Below are 13,978 nucleotides of genomic sequence, written 5' to 3'. Positions count from 1 at the left end.
TTTTTTTAGATAAATGATACAAATGCTATATTCTGAAGATAACCTATATTATATTGCTAAATTGCTTCTAGATCTGGATATTAGATAGCAGAAATTAAAGTTGTTCTTTTGTAATTAAGGTAATATTGTTATATTGTATGAGAGTTACAGACATATTTAAACAAATTATTTATTTATTTTTAGTGATATAATTCGTGCCATCATCACGGAACACTCTGGATGTTCTGAAGTAATGAGAAAATCTCACATTCGGCATTTTACGTTTCCTGTTTTATAGGCCTTTAACGGTGTTCAAGTTTTGTTTTCTCTTCCATTGATTTATTTGGGGAAATATCTTTCTGCATTTTTTAAAAAATTAATAGGGTTTTTAATTATGCGATTTTGTACTAATTTCTTTTTAAAATCTATATAAATTTCCCTTACTTTATGAAAATTAAATTTTATTGCATATTGTTTTAATATTTAATAATCGAATTTCATTCAAGTAATATTATATTATTATACAATTCAAATTCATTTTGAGAAAGCAAGGGATATTTACCTAGGCTTGAACAAGAACTCAGTAAAATCAGACAATTAATTTCCCTGTTCACTTCAAAGAAGAAAAGAAAAAAGAAAATAGTTCTCTATATATAAATCAATGGGTTAAGAAATAAAGATGACGTAGGTACTTCACACTTTTTATATATATCTTATTTTATTAATAAGATCTTATTTTATCTTATTTTATTAAAATTCTCTCCAGAAATCCCTCCCATCAACTTTGGACCCCTCTGGAGTGGCCCCGGGTAAAAGCACACCTATAGTATCCCAATAGTATTTTTCGAGATACATTTGGATTATGTGCTTTTAGCCGGGGCCACTCCAGAGGGGACCACAGTTGATGGGAGGGATTTCTGGAGAGAATTTTCCCGGCATGCTTCCAATTTTCCCTGCTCAAGTACGTTATGGGTCCCAATACATAGCACTTCTGGAAAGCTTGTTTCATGCTGAAGAGAATGAACTATAAACCATGACTTTCCAATGAACAGTGTTGATGCAATAGCTATTTCGCTGCGAGTCCATGATTTTCTTTATACTAACAGAATTAATAGGCCCCAGGGACTTACTCCGTTGTCCATGGCACTTTTTTTTTGTTCATGAATATATCTTTGTTATGTTTATCGAATGGACTGGGTTTGTTTCGGATGTCCGGATGACTGCTTCATGTCCATTCCTTGTCAGTAAAACGCACGTACAAAACAAGGAACAGATAAGAAACCTGGCGTTGATAAAGAGAATGGTGGTAGATAAACAAAGAAATCTGGCGTTGATAAAGGGAGTGGGGATATACAAAAAAGAAACCTGGCGTTAATAAAGGGAGTGGTGATAGACAAACAAACAAACCTAGCGTTGATAAAGGGAGTAGTGATAGACAAACAATGAAACCTGATGTTGATAAAGGCAGTGGTGGTAGACAAACAAAAAAAACTGGTATTAATAAAGGCGGTGGTGACAGACAAACAAAGAAATTTAGCGTTGATAAAGACAGTGGTGACAGAAAACGAGAAGATCGATGGCGTACTGGATGATTTTGCAAATACAGCACTCATGGAGCCATGATTAATCGTAGAACGCCAATCATTCTGTAGCTTATTGTACTGTCTCATTCCTTCTCTTTCGTTGCTTTACCTGTTTCTTTCTGAAGTTTCTCTTTTTGTCAAAATGTGCTGCTATACAACATACATTGCCCAGTTGCAAACGATTAACCCAGGTTTCCGTTTCATTCCTTTCATTATATTGTTCACAGTAACAGTATAATTTACGATTACTTGGTACATAACAATTGTGATCTACAGTTATAACTTGTTATAATCATGTAATCAAGTAAGTCCCCTTATTTATAAAAGCAGGGGCGGATCCAGGGGACGATCGCGATCGCCCCCAGAAGAGGACCTTTTTTAATTTTATATATAAATAAAACCCATCCCCGAGTTTGACGCTCTTAAAAGTAGCTCTAAGTACCAGTATTACAACCCCCCCAGAAGTCCGTCCTGGATCCGCCCCTGTATAAAAGTGTATAGTGCTACATCGCATAAACATTTGTTTTAAAGAATAATAACTAGAAACAAACAGGTCGTTGATTTTTGTGACAAAGAATAAAAAGTCCTAAACCCGCTAGGTCAGCAGGTTGCAGTTAGAAACAGTTGTTCAACGATCGGCAGTGTAAAAACAGTTTTGCTGCTTGGAGTACATATGTATATAAAAAGCTAACTCTGCTCTGGGATGTAACCACTGGAAAAAGAACTGCATCGTTAAAAGCGAAACATACAGTTGTGTGTGTTTGCTGGAGCATTGGAAAACAAGGAAGATTTGCTAATGGTAAACGTGTACACTTCACAATGGGAATGTGTAATTTGCGTTTCTTTCTTTCTTTCATTTTTCTGCATGTGAAATGTGAACTACAGCATGCAGGAAGACTATTTAAGGCAGTAGGATTGTTTCCAGGCAATGCCTACAGCAGCATCACTGAGAACGAGTTCAGCTGCATTTCCTTTGTTAACAAGGAATATTAGAAGTGCAACGGTTTCGCTTACATAATCAATGGAAATAATACAAAATAATTCTTGAGTAATCCTGTTCGAAAATGTAAATTACGAGATTGTGTCGTTATATTAGTATCTATAAGTTTCAGCGTGTATTTTGCGTAATACTCTCTCAAACAGTTTTTGAAACTGTTAGGTTGAATTTTGAAGAAATATAAATAACACATTCATTCAGTTACACCTTACCGTACGCGCGTTTGACATGGGAGTCACGGGTTCGAGGAACAAACTTCGTTCTGGCACCAAATTTTTAAAGTGATTTGAATTAATACTGTTCCATTACGTTACCGACTTCTTAAAATATAGCTACTATTGCCGTAAAAAATATATATATATAGCTTTCTCAGTTTCATTATATTCGTTGCTTAATGGATTACTAGGAAACTGCCGGAGATACGAAAAACACTTCAAAGTAAACGTTACTAAGTAGAATATCACCTTTCAAATTGTTTCCATTAAAAACCGAGGGAGCTAAGCCATTTTCTCTAGCGCAAGGTGTTGAATTTTGAGAACTTAGATTGCGCTTAACAAACTGACACGCGCAAATACTTTTACAAATAAAGACGAAAATTCATTTGAGAAGCTAATTAGTGACGTAATCCGTTATTTTGGGAACCCTGCAACTCCTGGTGGAAATAGAATTTGGACCTACTATGACGCCATCAATATGGTGGCCAAGCGGGAGAGTGTTCTTATCCCGTGTGCATTGAAAGGTCTCCTCTGTTTAACTTCAGATTCATATTTGGGGTGGTTCACTTTTTATTTAAAAAGAAAATGGTTACATGACTTGAAAGTGGTCTGTAAAGCCTGTATATTTTTCATTTATGTCCACGTTTCGCAAAATTTCGCGTCCGACAAAAAATTGTCATCTGAACAAATTTGAACAAAATTAAGTAAATATATTTTCCGATTTCGGTTCAAACAAACCAGCAGTGTGTATATATGTTAGTGTGATGAAGGCATTTACAGAATTGTTTAAAAATTTAGAAAACAAACTGTTGTTACCAGACAAATTTACAGGATATTTTCATTTGAGTGGTTTCCACTCCTCAAAAGAAATTATGACTTGTCTCGGTGATTACCTTCTGGCTAGTGGTATAGAAAACTTTTTTTTCTGTGACAAACATTTGGACTACACATTGTAAAGAATATTCTAAGTGGAACGAACTATTCAGGAGGGTTGAGAGGTTTCAGCATCTTATTACAAGCAATGCTGCGCTTACAGCGGTTAGCATTTCTGGAACAAAACGATAAGTGAACTAGTGTCGTCTATAGCTCTACTGAATTTATCTGTTAATTCCAAACGCGCAAGCGAAACACAGAAAAACGTGGATACCGTAAATGATCAGTTGTCTACTTGTGATGAATCCTTCACGGCATTTGTGGATAATGGTGTGCAGAATAGTAACATACTGAAATACTGGTATTACTTTATGTCTTATCTTTATCCAGTGTTACGAAACTTAACTCGTGCACACAGGAAGCAAACTGGAAACTGTTTGTTGACACAGCGTCCAAGGCAGTCTCCATGTCATTTGCATTTTATAAAATCAACTATTCCCGGTGGGAAGCAGTGCTTCTACAGGACTGCCTGATGTTGCAAAACCTTTACCCTACAATATGTGATGATTTGTTGCTGGTGAGTTTGTAGTGAAAGGAATTTTTAGCAAATTCTGTTCTATTCCAATTAATCAAAGGTTGGAACATCATTACAACAAACCATCAAACGATAAGGAGAAGAGAGAGGTGAAGAAAAGAAACAGTTGCTCAGCATGATATAGTTAAACATAAACAACTTTACTTTTTGCACAATGTGTGTGATCTTGTGGACAAAGACGAATGTTCTCTGTCTACACCATGAATATTCATCAGCTACAACAGTAAGAGATTAGAAACGTGTTCTGCCATGGTGGAGTTCGTTCTGGAAAGAGGAAATACCTTTTTGTTTAATGAAAATAATCGGGAAAACTACAAATTAAGAAACATTGTTATTGGAGAGGTGGTGGATGAAGATACAATCTCGTTTTTACTGAAGTGCATCGCAGCCATGATGATTTCATCCAAGAAAGCTTCTGCATAAAATCAAAGGCATTAATGGATCCAATTAAGAAAAGAAAATGTAAGAAAAAAAATAAGAAAACAGAAGTCGTGGTGAATGTGCCGAAGGAAAGTTCCATTGTTTTTCGGTGTATAGATATTGCGAAAACCAGGAAATACGTCATCAACAGGCTACTTAAGTACGAAATCACACCAACAAAAATGTTTTTTTCTTACAAAAGACGGATTCTGGAGAAGGCCTCTTAAATCCGAGCTTTTCCACGAAATCTCAAAGACAGTTCTTGAATCAATTCCTCATAAAGTATCTTGTACTTACGGCTCTTTCACTGTTGTTATTGATTCTATACTTTAAGCTGGAAGGGTTAGCGTTAAAAAACTGTAAATGAAGACGTTTGGGGAGTTAACTAGTTACATATAGAAAAGAGGTCTTGCAGTAAATCCGAATATTCTGCGACTCGACATCATGATTGATGTTTATAAAGTAAATAGCATCAAATCTCAGGGGAGAGGATTCGACGTGTAAAAACAGAAGTCATTAAAGTCGACCCATCAAGAATCAACACTCCACTCTCAGTACAAGTGGAATGGTATTGACGAAATTTTAACAGTTTTTCATGGTTTGGTTCAAACAACAGCTGTCATTCCAGAACATGTACTCATCTACTTTTGATGTGCTCATGCTGACGACCCTGAAAGATGTAGTTTCCTTCACGCTGCAGAAAATGAACATAAACCACTCCTATATTGCGCATACAAGGAAGCGGATGACTAGATTCTACTGCATATTCATCATACAGCAATAGTAAAATCAACCACTTACATCATTGTTTTCTCTTCAGACACGGATGCATTTCTAAACGTGCTATACCATTTTCAAAACAGTTGGAGAATCCTTGTCATCCGGGAGTTATGGTTTTTGTGCGGATCAGTCAATATTATGAAGACAGTTCCATTCCATTCATTAACGAATTTCATACATGCATGCGTAATTTCCATTCTTTTAGTCATTCACTCATTACGTGACTGTGGTGGTATGACTTTCAAAGTCGGGACAAAACATGCAGTACTAATAATTGGTGAAGACTATAGAGCAGACTTTCTCGAAAGCTTTGGGTAAACCAAAGCTGTCTGATGACATGATAAGCAGAGATGAAATATTCCAAATGCGAACTCTTGATTCACAATTGATACATTCGATGAGTTACGCTTATATCAGTTCCATCATAAGTGCCTCCAAATGACGTTCGTAGATCTAGTTTTTCCGACCACTTATTGGTCAAGGAAGGAATGGCAACAGTTGAATAATTTTTTGCTGTATTAGATTGGCATTTGAAAAAGAAATGTTAATATAGGCGAAATTTAGATAAAAATCTGTTAATTTATTAACAATTTTCCCCTTTAAAAATCAATTATACAGTACGTTATAAGGTTCTAGGAGAACATGACCATATAAAGATTTTTTCAAGACATTTGTTTCTTAAAAAAAAAAAAAAAAAAAAAAAACAGCAAATTGTGTTTCTGTTACTGATTATAACTGGATCATTCAATACAAATTTAATTGAATGGTATGTTCAAAAATCTCTAGGTATATTTTGTACTGTTCTGAATTTTGGTTGCTGGAGAAGTAAATTCTTCAATCTGAAAACCTAAATTTCACTTCCAAGTGTTCATATTTGAATTTCACGATGTGGTTTTCGATTCTCTCATAAATATATGGAGCAGTTTCTGTAATCTTCTTTTGATCTTCCGGAAATTATTAGTTATATTACAATCACGCTGTCTTTTGATTGAACAGTAATTAACTATTTAACTCAGAATATGAAATGGCAAGTCGTATTTGCCAAACATTGGTTTCTTAACGGAATGTCTCAAAATTGAAGTTGACGGAGATGGAGTGGGTCAGTGGGTCAAGATTTGTGAGTGGGAAAATAGGTCATGGGTCAACAGGATGCGACACGCCATTTTATGTCGTAAAGGTCAGATCCACCGGTACTGTAACAGAGCGGTGCTTGAGCAATTGGCCGTAGAAATTCCTCCGATTATAAATTTGATAGCCTTGATTTATTAGAAATGTAAATTCATTAGTCAGTGGAGAGGAGGGCGTGGATCATGGGTCAGAGTTGATAACGATGGATTTTGGTAAGTCAGAATAAGTCACGGAGGGTGATGGGTTAGTAGAGCGTGGGTCAAGTTTTCATTGACTCACCCCTTCTCTGGAAGTTGAATCCTATTAGTCGTCTGGTGGACCTTAAAGAAGATTTGAGGAGAAAAGTTAACCCCACTAAAATTTTATTACAATTTGAAAGATGTTCTGTATTCATGATAGAGGTTTGCACGGGCGGGAACTTTTAGCCCGAGCTAGGCCCGGCCCGTGAATTTATAATGGAAGGCCTGTCCCGAGTCCGAAATATGTTTTAGCGTTTAGGCCCGAGCCCGACCGGAGCTCTTGTGATAATTAAATGAACCCGAATTACAGAAACTTAAAAATTAACGCAAAATTCTGTTTATGTACGGCTTAGCGGTTGTGCTAAGTTCTCTAGAAAGGACAATGATGTATCGTTGTACAGTATATTTGCAAAGCTAGGCCCGAATAGGCCCAAAAAATATGGTTGTATATTTAAAAATTTACGACCCGAGCCCGGCCCGGGCCCAAAGTGATATATCCTTTGTAGGCCCGAATCCGTGCAGACCTCTAATTCATGACTAGAAGCTGTGTAGAAAACCGGTGCAGAAAAGTCGAAACCAGTTTAACTTCTAAATTACCTTTCAAAGCCTTGCATAGGATGGGAGGAATGAATATTAACGCATAAAACAACACAGGAAATCAAATTGATAAAATTAAATTTACTAATTTTTGCATACAGAACAGCTCACTTACTAAGAGCTACCAATGTAACTATGGTTGTCGATTTAGAATCATGGGGACAGTTCAGTGCAGAAATATTTCATACAAAGTAGACAATATAAAAAGATATGTCTAGCAAAGACCAAATGCAGGTAATCATTTGCAAAACAATCTGACCGTTCAGAATTATTTACTAATTGCTGTTAGTCCAAGGATGAATTTCTCTAGAATGCTTCTTCTTCTAAAAGAATATGAATATTCTTGTTCTTGACATTGACTCTTTGACTTACGTATTTTTGTGAGTAAAAACCTTTCAAAATCATTATAGTAAGACTTTTTAATACCATGAATATATACGCATATATTTTGATTTTGACCTCTAAATAGGAAAAGCAGGAGAATAAAACTATTACTTTGACCCAACTTCTAAGGGTAACTGGCTAAATAAAAGCAAATGAATTTCACAATTTCATTTTTATTTAATTTGCTTGTCACAATCTTATTATATGGTAGTTCTATATGTCAGTTTCAATTACACTACTTTTGAAACTATCTTTATGTACTAAAGCTGTTGTCTTTTATTTTCATTTCAGGTATATGGAAAATTAACATGATAAACAACTCAGGATAGAAACTTCAACTCTACATCATGTGCATACTTCATACAGTCATCTTACTGATGACACTGACTTTAGACAGACTTCCAGCTGCAAGGTCCGATGCCTCGTTACATTTCGTGTCTTCACCAGATCGACAAGTGGGGTTTTATAGAGGACCTCCAACATACCAGCGAGGGAAATCTCCCCTAAGTTCACTCATCATTACATCCAAACCATTAAACATTGGAAGAGATAGCCATCGGGGTCCGTTCAGATCTTATTTCTCGTCCACCACACCATCAACTACTACCACCACATCGTCCACTACAACAACTACCACTACCCCTCGTCCTCAAACGACTCTTCACATCCCCACGTACACTATTGACTGTGAAGGGGACAAGTCATGCAGTCAGACAATCAATGTAGAAACGGACACAAACGCTCCAACCATAAAACCAGTGTCCAAAGATCTTCTCAACAAACTCTTAGCCAACTTGCATGAGACATCGAGAGAAAGGCCAATGTCTTCTTCTCATCTTCCCAGTTCTTCTCTGTTTATTACACACGATAAAAAATTTAATGAAAATATTAGCAGTCCTTCATTTGGTTCAAACCGATTACCATCCCACATCAGTCCTGATTTCCATATGCTGACTGGCATTGATCATCCATCTCACGGCTATTCAAGCAATTCAGAAAATATCGAAGAGCGTTTATCCAACAGAGTAGCTGAGTGGACAGATAATGGGGATTTAGAGGCTTCGTCTCCAAGTCCTGATCCTGATAAATCAAAAGCCGCTTCCTGGTCATTATCAAAAGATCATTATCCACATTATTCAACAAATCATGAACATGAAGGGTGGGTGACACTAGAGCCTATTCCTTGGTCGTCTAGTAAAATTACCAAGTGGATTCTAAACAGAAAGCCAGCAAGTTCAACTGAGTCAACTTGGAGTACTTATCCTTCACGCTGGCCAACTGCTGCAGCATCTAATGGCCCACACTCAGATAAAGGTCCGTGGACTAAACCAGGACCTGAACCATGGCAAAATAACAAAGAGCCACTCATAATCACTGATGGGAAACCACCTGGCTGGCCTTCTCACAAACCATATGCTCATTGGTCTGAAGCAGAATCACATGATCGTCCTTCTCATTGGGAACCCGATAGAAACCAACCACTTGTTGTAAGTCGTCCGCCATCAAAACCTTCTCACTCCGATAAGCCCGACAGCCATGATGATTCTTTCAATGCATTTCCATACCGTAAACCAGTCATAAATCGTTGGACGAAACCATGGAAACCAGATCATCATGATGACTATAACGCACCTCCATACCGAAAACCAACTCCTGTGGTTTATCATGGAATAGATAGTGATGGAGATTCGGAGGATGGGAGATGGGTGCTATTATCAAGCACTAAAGACTACATGATACCTCACAGACATGGATCTAAAAGAGGCTTTTCATTTTCCCCTAAACCTATGAGCATTCGACTCACGGTATTACCGTCTGCTAACGGAGTCAACACTACTACTTCTCACGGAGGCCTCTTGGAAGTAGAAAACAACTTCGATTCAGTAGATGAAGCAGGTCAATTGGCAGACAAACCTCAAAGTGATGACCCTGGTAATTCAACAACTACGGCGACCAGGTTTATAGCTCGTCCTGTTGTGGCCAGAGGTAATCGTCTTTCTACAAATTCCAGGGCTGTTTTAGCAGCCTTAGGTGCTGGTATTGTTCCAGTGACCATGGCTGCCTTGATACCGTTTATGCTAGGCCGTAAACGAAGAAGTACAGTTACACCTTCAATGAATCCAGCAACTTTATCATTCGTTTCAACCAGTAACAGTTCTGTAGCACCTCCCACGTTTGAAAAGATGGAAAGAATACCCAAAAAATTACCAACTGTGATGAAGAAAATGTCTTTATCACAACCTAAAATCATGAAGAAGTTAGGTATTGCTGCAGCAGACTCCAAACGAAGAAAAGTGATCAAAAGGAAACTAGTGAAGCATAGTAATCGTCAACAAGGATAGTTTAAAGTATTCACTGAAGTTGAGTGTACCTGTCATTGAAAACAATTATTTTCCTTCTGTAAAGAAAGTGTAAACGTATATAAATGTTAGACATCTTCATACAAAGAGAGACTGAAGTAATAAAGAGGTTGAGAATATGTAGTAGGAAGAAAAACAGCGAATTTTATAGAGTTCAAATATATACACTTAAAACTTTACCTAAATATTACTAAATATTCATTAGATGAATATTAGTGGTTATATATTGTTCATAGGTGCACCAAGCAGACAGTGATACCCATGATAAAAACGAACAGAATAACTTGAATATTTTTTAACGGGGTGGTTTAAAGGCCAATGTGACTTTTGGGCCAACTTCGATATATTTTTTCTAATAAAAAGGTATATATGAAGATTTGGGGGATAACTAGTAGAAAGGTGTGATATTTTACTGAGGTGGTGTTTTCATTAAAGGAATTGTGACTGAAATTCTTAATTTATGCTTTTATTTTAAAAGTTCAAATTATTAAGTTATAGTTCAAGTGTTTGTTGGTGAGTGTTTATAAAGTGAATACAGTAAAGATTCCATGTACCTAAACTGAATGGCTGTCATCTTTGAATAATGTTTTGATTGTTGAATATATCTTTCGTAATTCATGTAATAGAAGATAAAGTATTTCTCATAAAATAACTTGCATCGAGTTACACTAAGTTTCAACTATTTTTCATTGTCTTGTAATGAAGTAAATTTTTAAGACATGCTCTCTTCGAATTTTTTAGAGGGTTAGCTTCCTACGACTTCAGGACGCAAAAGTTGAAGATTAAGGAATGATAGCTGTGGGACACTAAGTCTTAAAACTTTATTTATATTTGCCCTCAAGCGTTAACATACAAAAAATTTAGAAACGTAAGTATTTTGTAAAGAAGGTGAGATCGTTTAAACTTATTTGCTGACGAGACTTTTTAAGTCTCTGAAAAAAAAGTCACGATTAAGGAAATGTTTATGAAAGCCAAGTATCACATTTGATGTGATTGATCCACACAAGTTTTATCCATTTGAGTGTCCTGAATTCAATAATAGATAAGAAGTACCTGCATTTTGTAAGTTTACACCGTTCTTTCTTGTGTTATGTTTTGGTACAATGCTAGCCTACTATATGTATGAAACTTCTATGTATTATATTTCTGGAAATAATAAATATGTGTCTTGTTATACACTATTATATACGGTACAGTATACAAATATATTGCTATTAGAGATATTAATTTATGTATTATAAAGAATAATCTTTGCTGGATTTAGGATATGATATTCCCAAAAATTTACAACACAAAATTAGGTAAAACAGAAAAGCAAGACACTGACATAACTCATTTTAAGTACAAAAGATTATAAAATTTATGAATTTAATTAAAAACTTAATGAATAAAGGGTTAAATAAATTTTATTCTTACATGTAATTATTAGTTAGTTCTATTTTACTCTACAGTTTCAAAATATCGATAAAATCAATTATCAATTTTATTATTATTATTAATTTTTTTTTTACAATTTATCTGTTTACTTCTCTTGTGCTTACAAAACATTACTTAATGAAATAGTCAGTATACGTGAGGAATTCCTTATTGTTGAGAACTTTGTTGCCAAAGTGTATGAGATTATATTGATTTGAATTCAACGTCATGTTAAACTAACTCTATGGCAGTATGAAACGCGGCAGTTCTCCATTGATTTCTGCCCTCAGCCAACTCGATCTAGTTTGTACTTTGGACTCCAGTTTCTACATTGACTTTTGATAACTCGAAAATGTGTTTCATTAAACAGTAATTCTTATGTACTAAGCAAAATTACACAATTAAATTTTTAATATTTATTGTTGGATTTTGTACACTTCTTTCTAATTGTTGAAAAAGTAATTACAGGGCTTGTAAAATATTCAAAGCATAATTTTAAATACATTTAAAATATTCAAAGCATAATTTTCTGCGATTTTTTTCAGTTTCAATTAATATTTCAGAACAATGATATAGAGTTCCTTCTATTTATGAAAATAAATAATTTAGAAAACACGGTTTACCACTTCGAAAGACAAAATTTGTATGGTATAGTAGTTTCGTAGAATAAAAACTCATATTACTATGATTACTAAAAAATAATAAATGTAGTAAAATAACAAACCTTCAACTTGTATGTGTGTGTGTGTGTATGTATGTTTTATTTTAAATTCTGAACGCCAGCATCATCATTTCATGTGTCTGAATGTACAAAATTTACGTACTTAATAATTATTTATAAAATATTCTAACAATATATCAGATTTGTTTATTTGTTTAATACACTTGGTGTTTACAAAAATAGTTTTTTTTTTCTTTTCGTGGGATGAGTTGCCTATCGCGTACACTTGCCTAATTGATTATATTACATATTTTAAAAGTAAAATGTTAGTACATATATGTTTTGCATACATGTACTGTATACATGTAAAAACGATATAAACTTTAATGAACAATACTTATTTTTAAATCCTTAATTGCTGGTTTGCTGATATTACTAGTACATTTTGAGAAATACAAAATTGCAATAAGTACTAGTGTTGTTAAATGTTATAAAAAATTAATATTGAAATATAAATAAAAAATATTTTCAAGATAATATTGAGTCGATTATTTCCCTTTCCTGATCAAGTCCACAAGTACGAACATTGGGTGTATCACATCAATTTTGTGCAAAATTGCCACTGTAAGTTTCCTCAAGATGCAGTTTAATTCCACTTCGACATAACACTGGTTATTTCATTATGAATCATTTGCTTAATAGTCTCTTTGAACCCTCAGAGCATGATTAGAATTTATTAAGCTTAGAATGTCATGCATTTCTCTTTTATCTAAATAAAATAGTAATACAGTGAAACCTGTCAACTTGGCCATCTCTCTAAGTTGGCCTCCTGCTTATCTTGGCCTAAGTTGTCTTGAACCTGCATTTTACCATAAGACATTCGTTACTTACTACTCTATAAGTTGGCCACCTGTCTATCTTGGAAGTTGGCCGCACTGAAGCAATGTTTATCCTATGATGATAATGATAAATTTACCTGCGTATCTTGGCCACGCAAAATATGTTTTGTTATTTTTCTTAACTCTTTCTTATTCCCATATGAGAGGCAGATGTTCTGTATTTGTGACTGGACACAAAGAAGCATAGATTCGCACGATTTGTTCTTGGAGGTCAATGGCCAGAACACTACCCTCATAAAGGGGTGGTGAAGGAAGGTGTGAATAAGAAAAAGCACGTACAGGAATTCAGAAAATGGCTGTACGTATTTGTTTACCCTGTCTGGTTTGGTAAAACCATTAGCTATATAAGCTCCTCTCATCAGTGGGGAGCTTTAGTAATTCCAGAAAATTCTCTAAGGTTAAAACTAACCATCTCAATTGTCAACTATTGGCACCTGTCGGCTTGTCAAAAGATAGCGGAGTGTTTGAGATATCAATTCCTTCAAGATTTTCTCAAAACATCTTTGGCTCCGAGGGAAACACTTTTAGCTCATTAACAAGAGGTAGTTAACTACAATATTAGAATGTGCATATCTGCCAAAAAGAATAAAACAAATATGTCTAGAATGAACCACCATTCAGTAACAACTGAAAAGAAGTCATATGAATTGCATATGAATTTCTCAATTTATAACTTAGCTTTTCTTGTTTTCAATCTGAATAACTCAGTGTGCTATTATATCAATTTCAATTAACTGCGTACATATGCTTCTTTTTCATGGTTGTTTGTGTTATTGTGTTTTCAATCCAAATAATCCAATGTATCAGACTAGTTTTCAGGAAGAGAAGGTATGCACATATATTAAACATACT

At 35.0% G+C, this 13,978-nt stretch overlaps 1 protein-coding gene across 2 annotated transcripts in view; it reads left to right on the top strand.

Annotated features, from left to right (window-relative positions):
• Positions 1 to 12,754, top strand: part of LOC145695141 (uncharacterized) — a 38,636-nt gene extending 25,882 nt beyond the window's left edge. For both annotated transcript variants that reach the window (XM_081772076.1, XM_081772075.1), the window contains exon 2: positions 8,082 to 12,754. In XM_081772076.1, the coding sequence (XP_081628202.1) occupies positions 8,138 to 10,132 (1,995 nt within the window). In that variant the 5' untranslated portion in view covers positions 8,082 to 8,137 and the 3' untranslated portion in view covers positions 10,133 to 12,754. The remainder of the gene's footprint in view (positions 1 to 8,081) is intronic.
• The last annotated feature ends 1,224 nt before the right edge of the window (positions 12,755 to 13,978 follow it).

Source organism: Thermobia domestica, chromosome 9, assembly GCF_964235325.1.
Source record: "Thermobia domestica chromosome 9, izTheDome1.hap1.1, whole genome shotgun sequence".
NCBI classification, from domain to species: domain Eukaryota; kingdom Metazoa; phylum Arthropoda; class Insecta; order Zygentoma; family Lepismatidae; genus Thermobia; species Thermobia domestica.
This window is presented reverse-complemented; position numbering and strand designations above follow the sequence as displayed.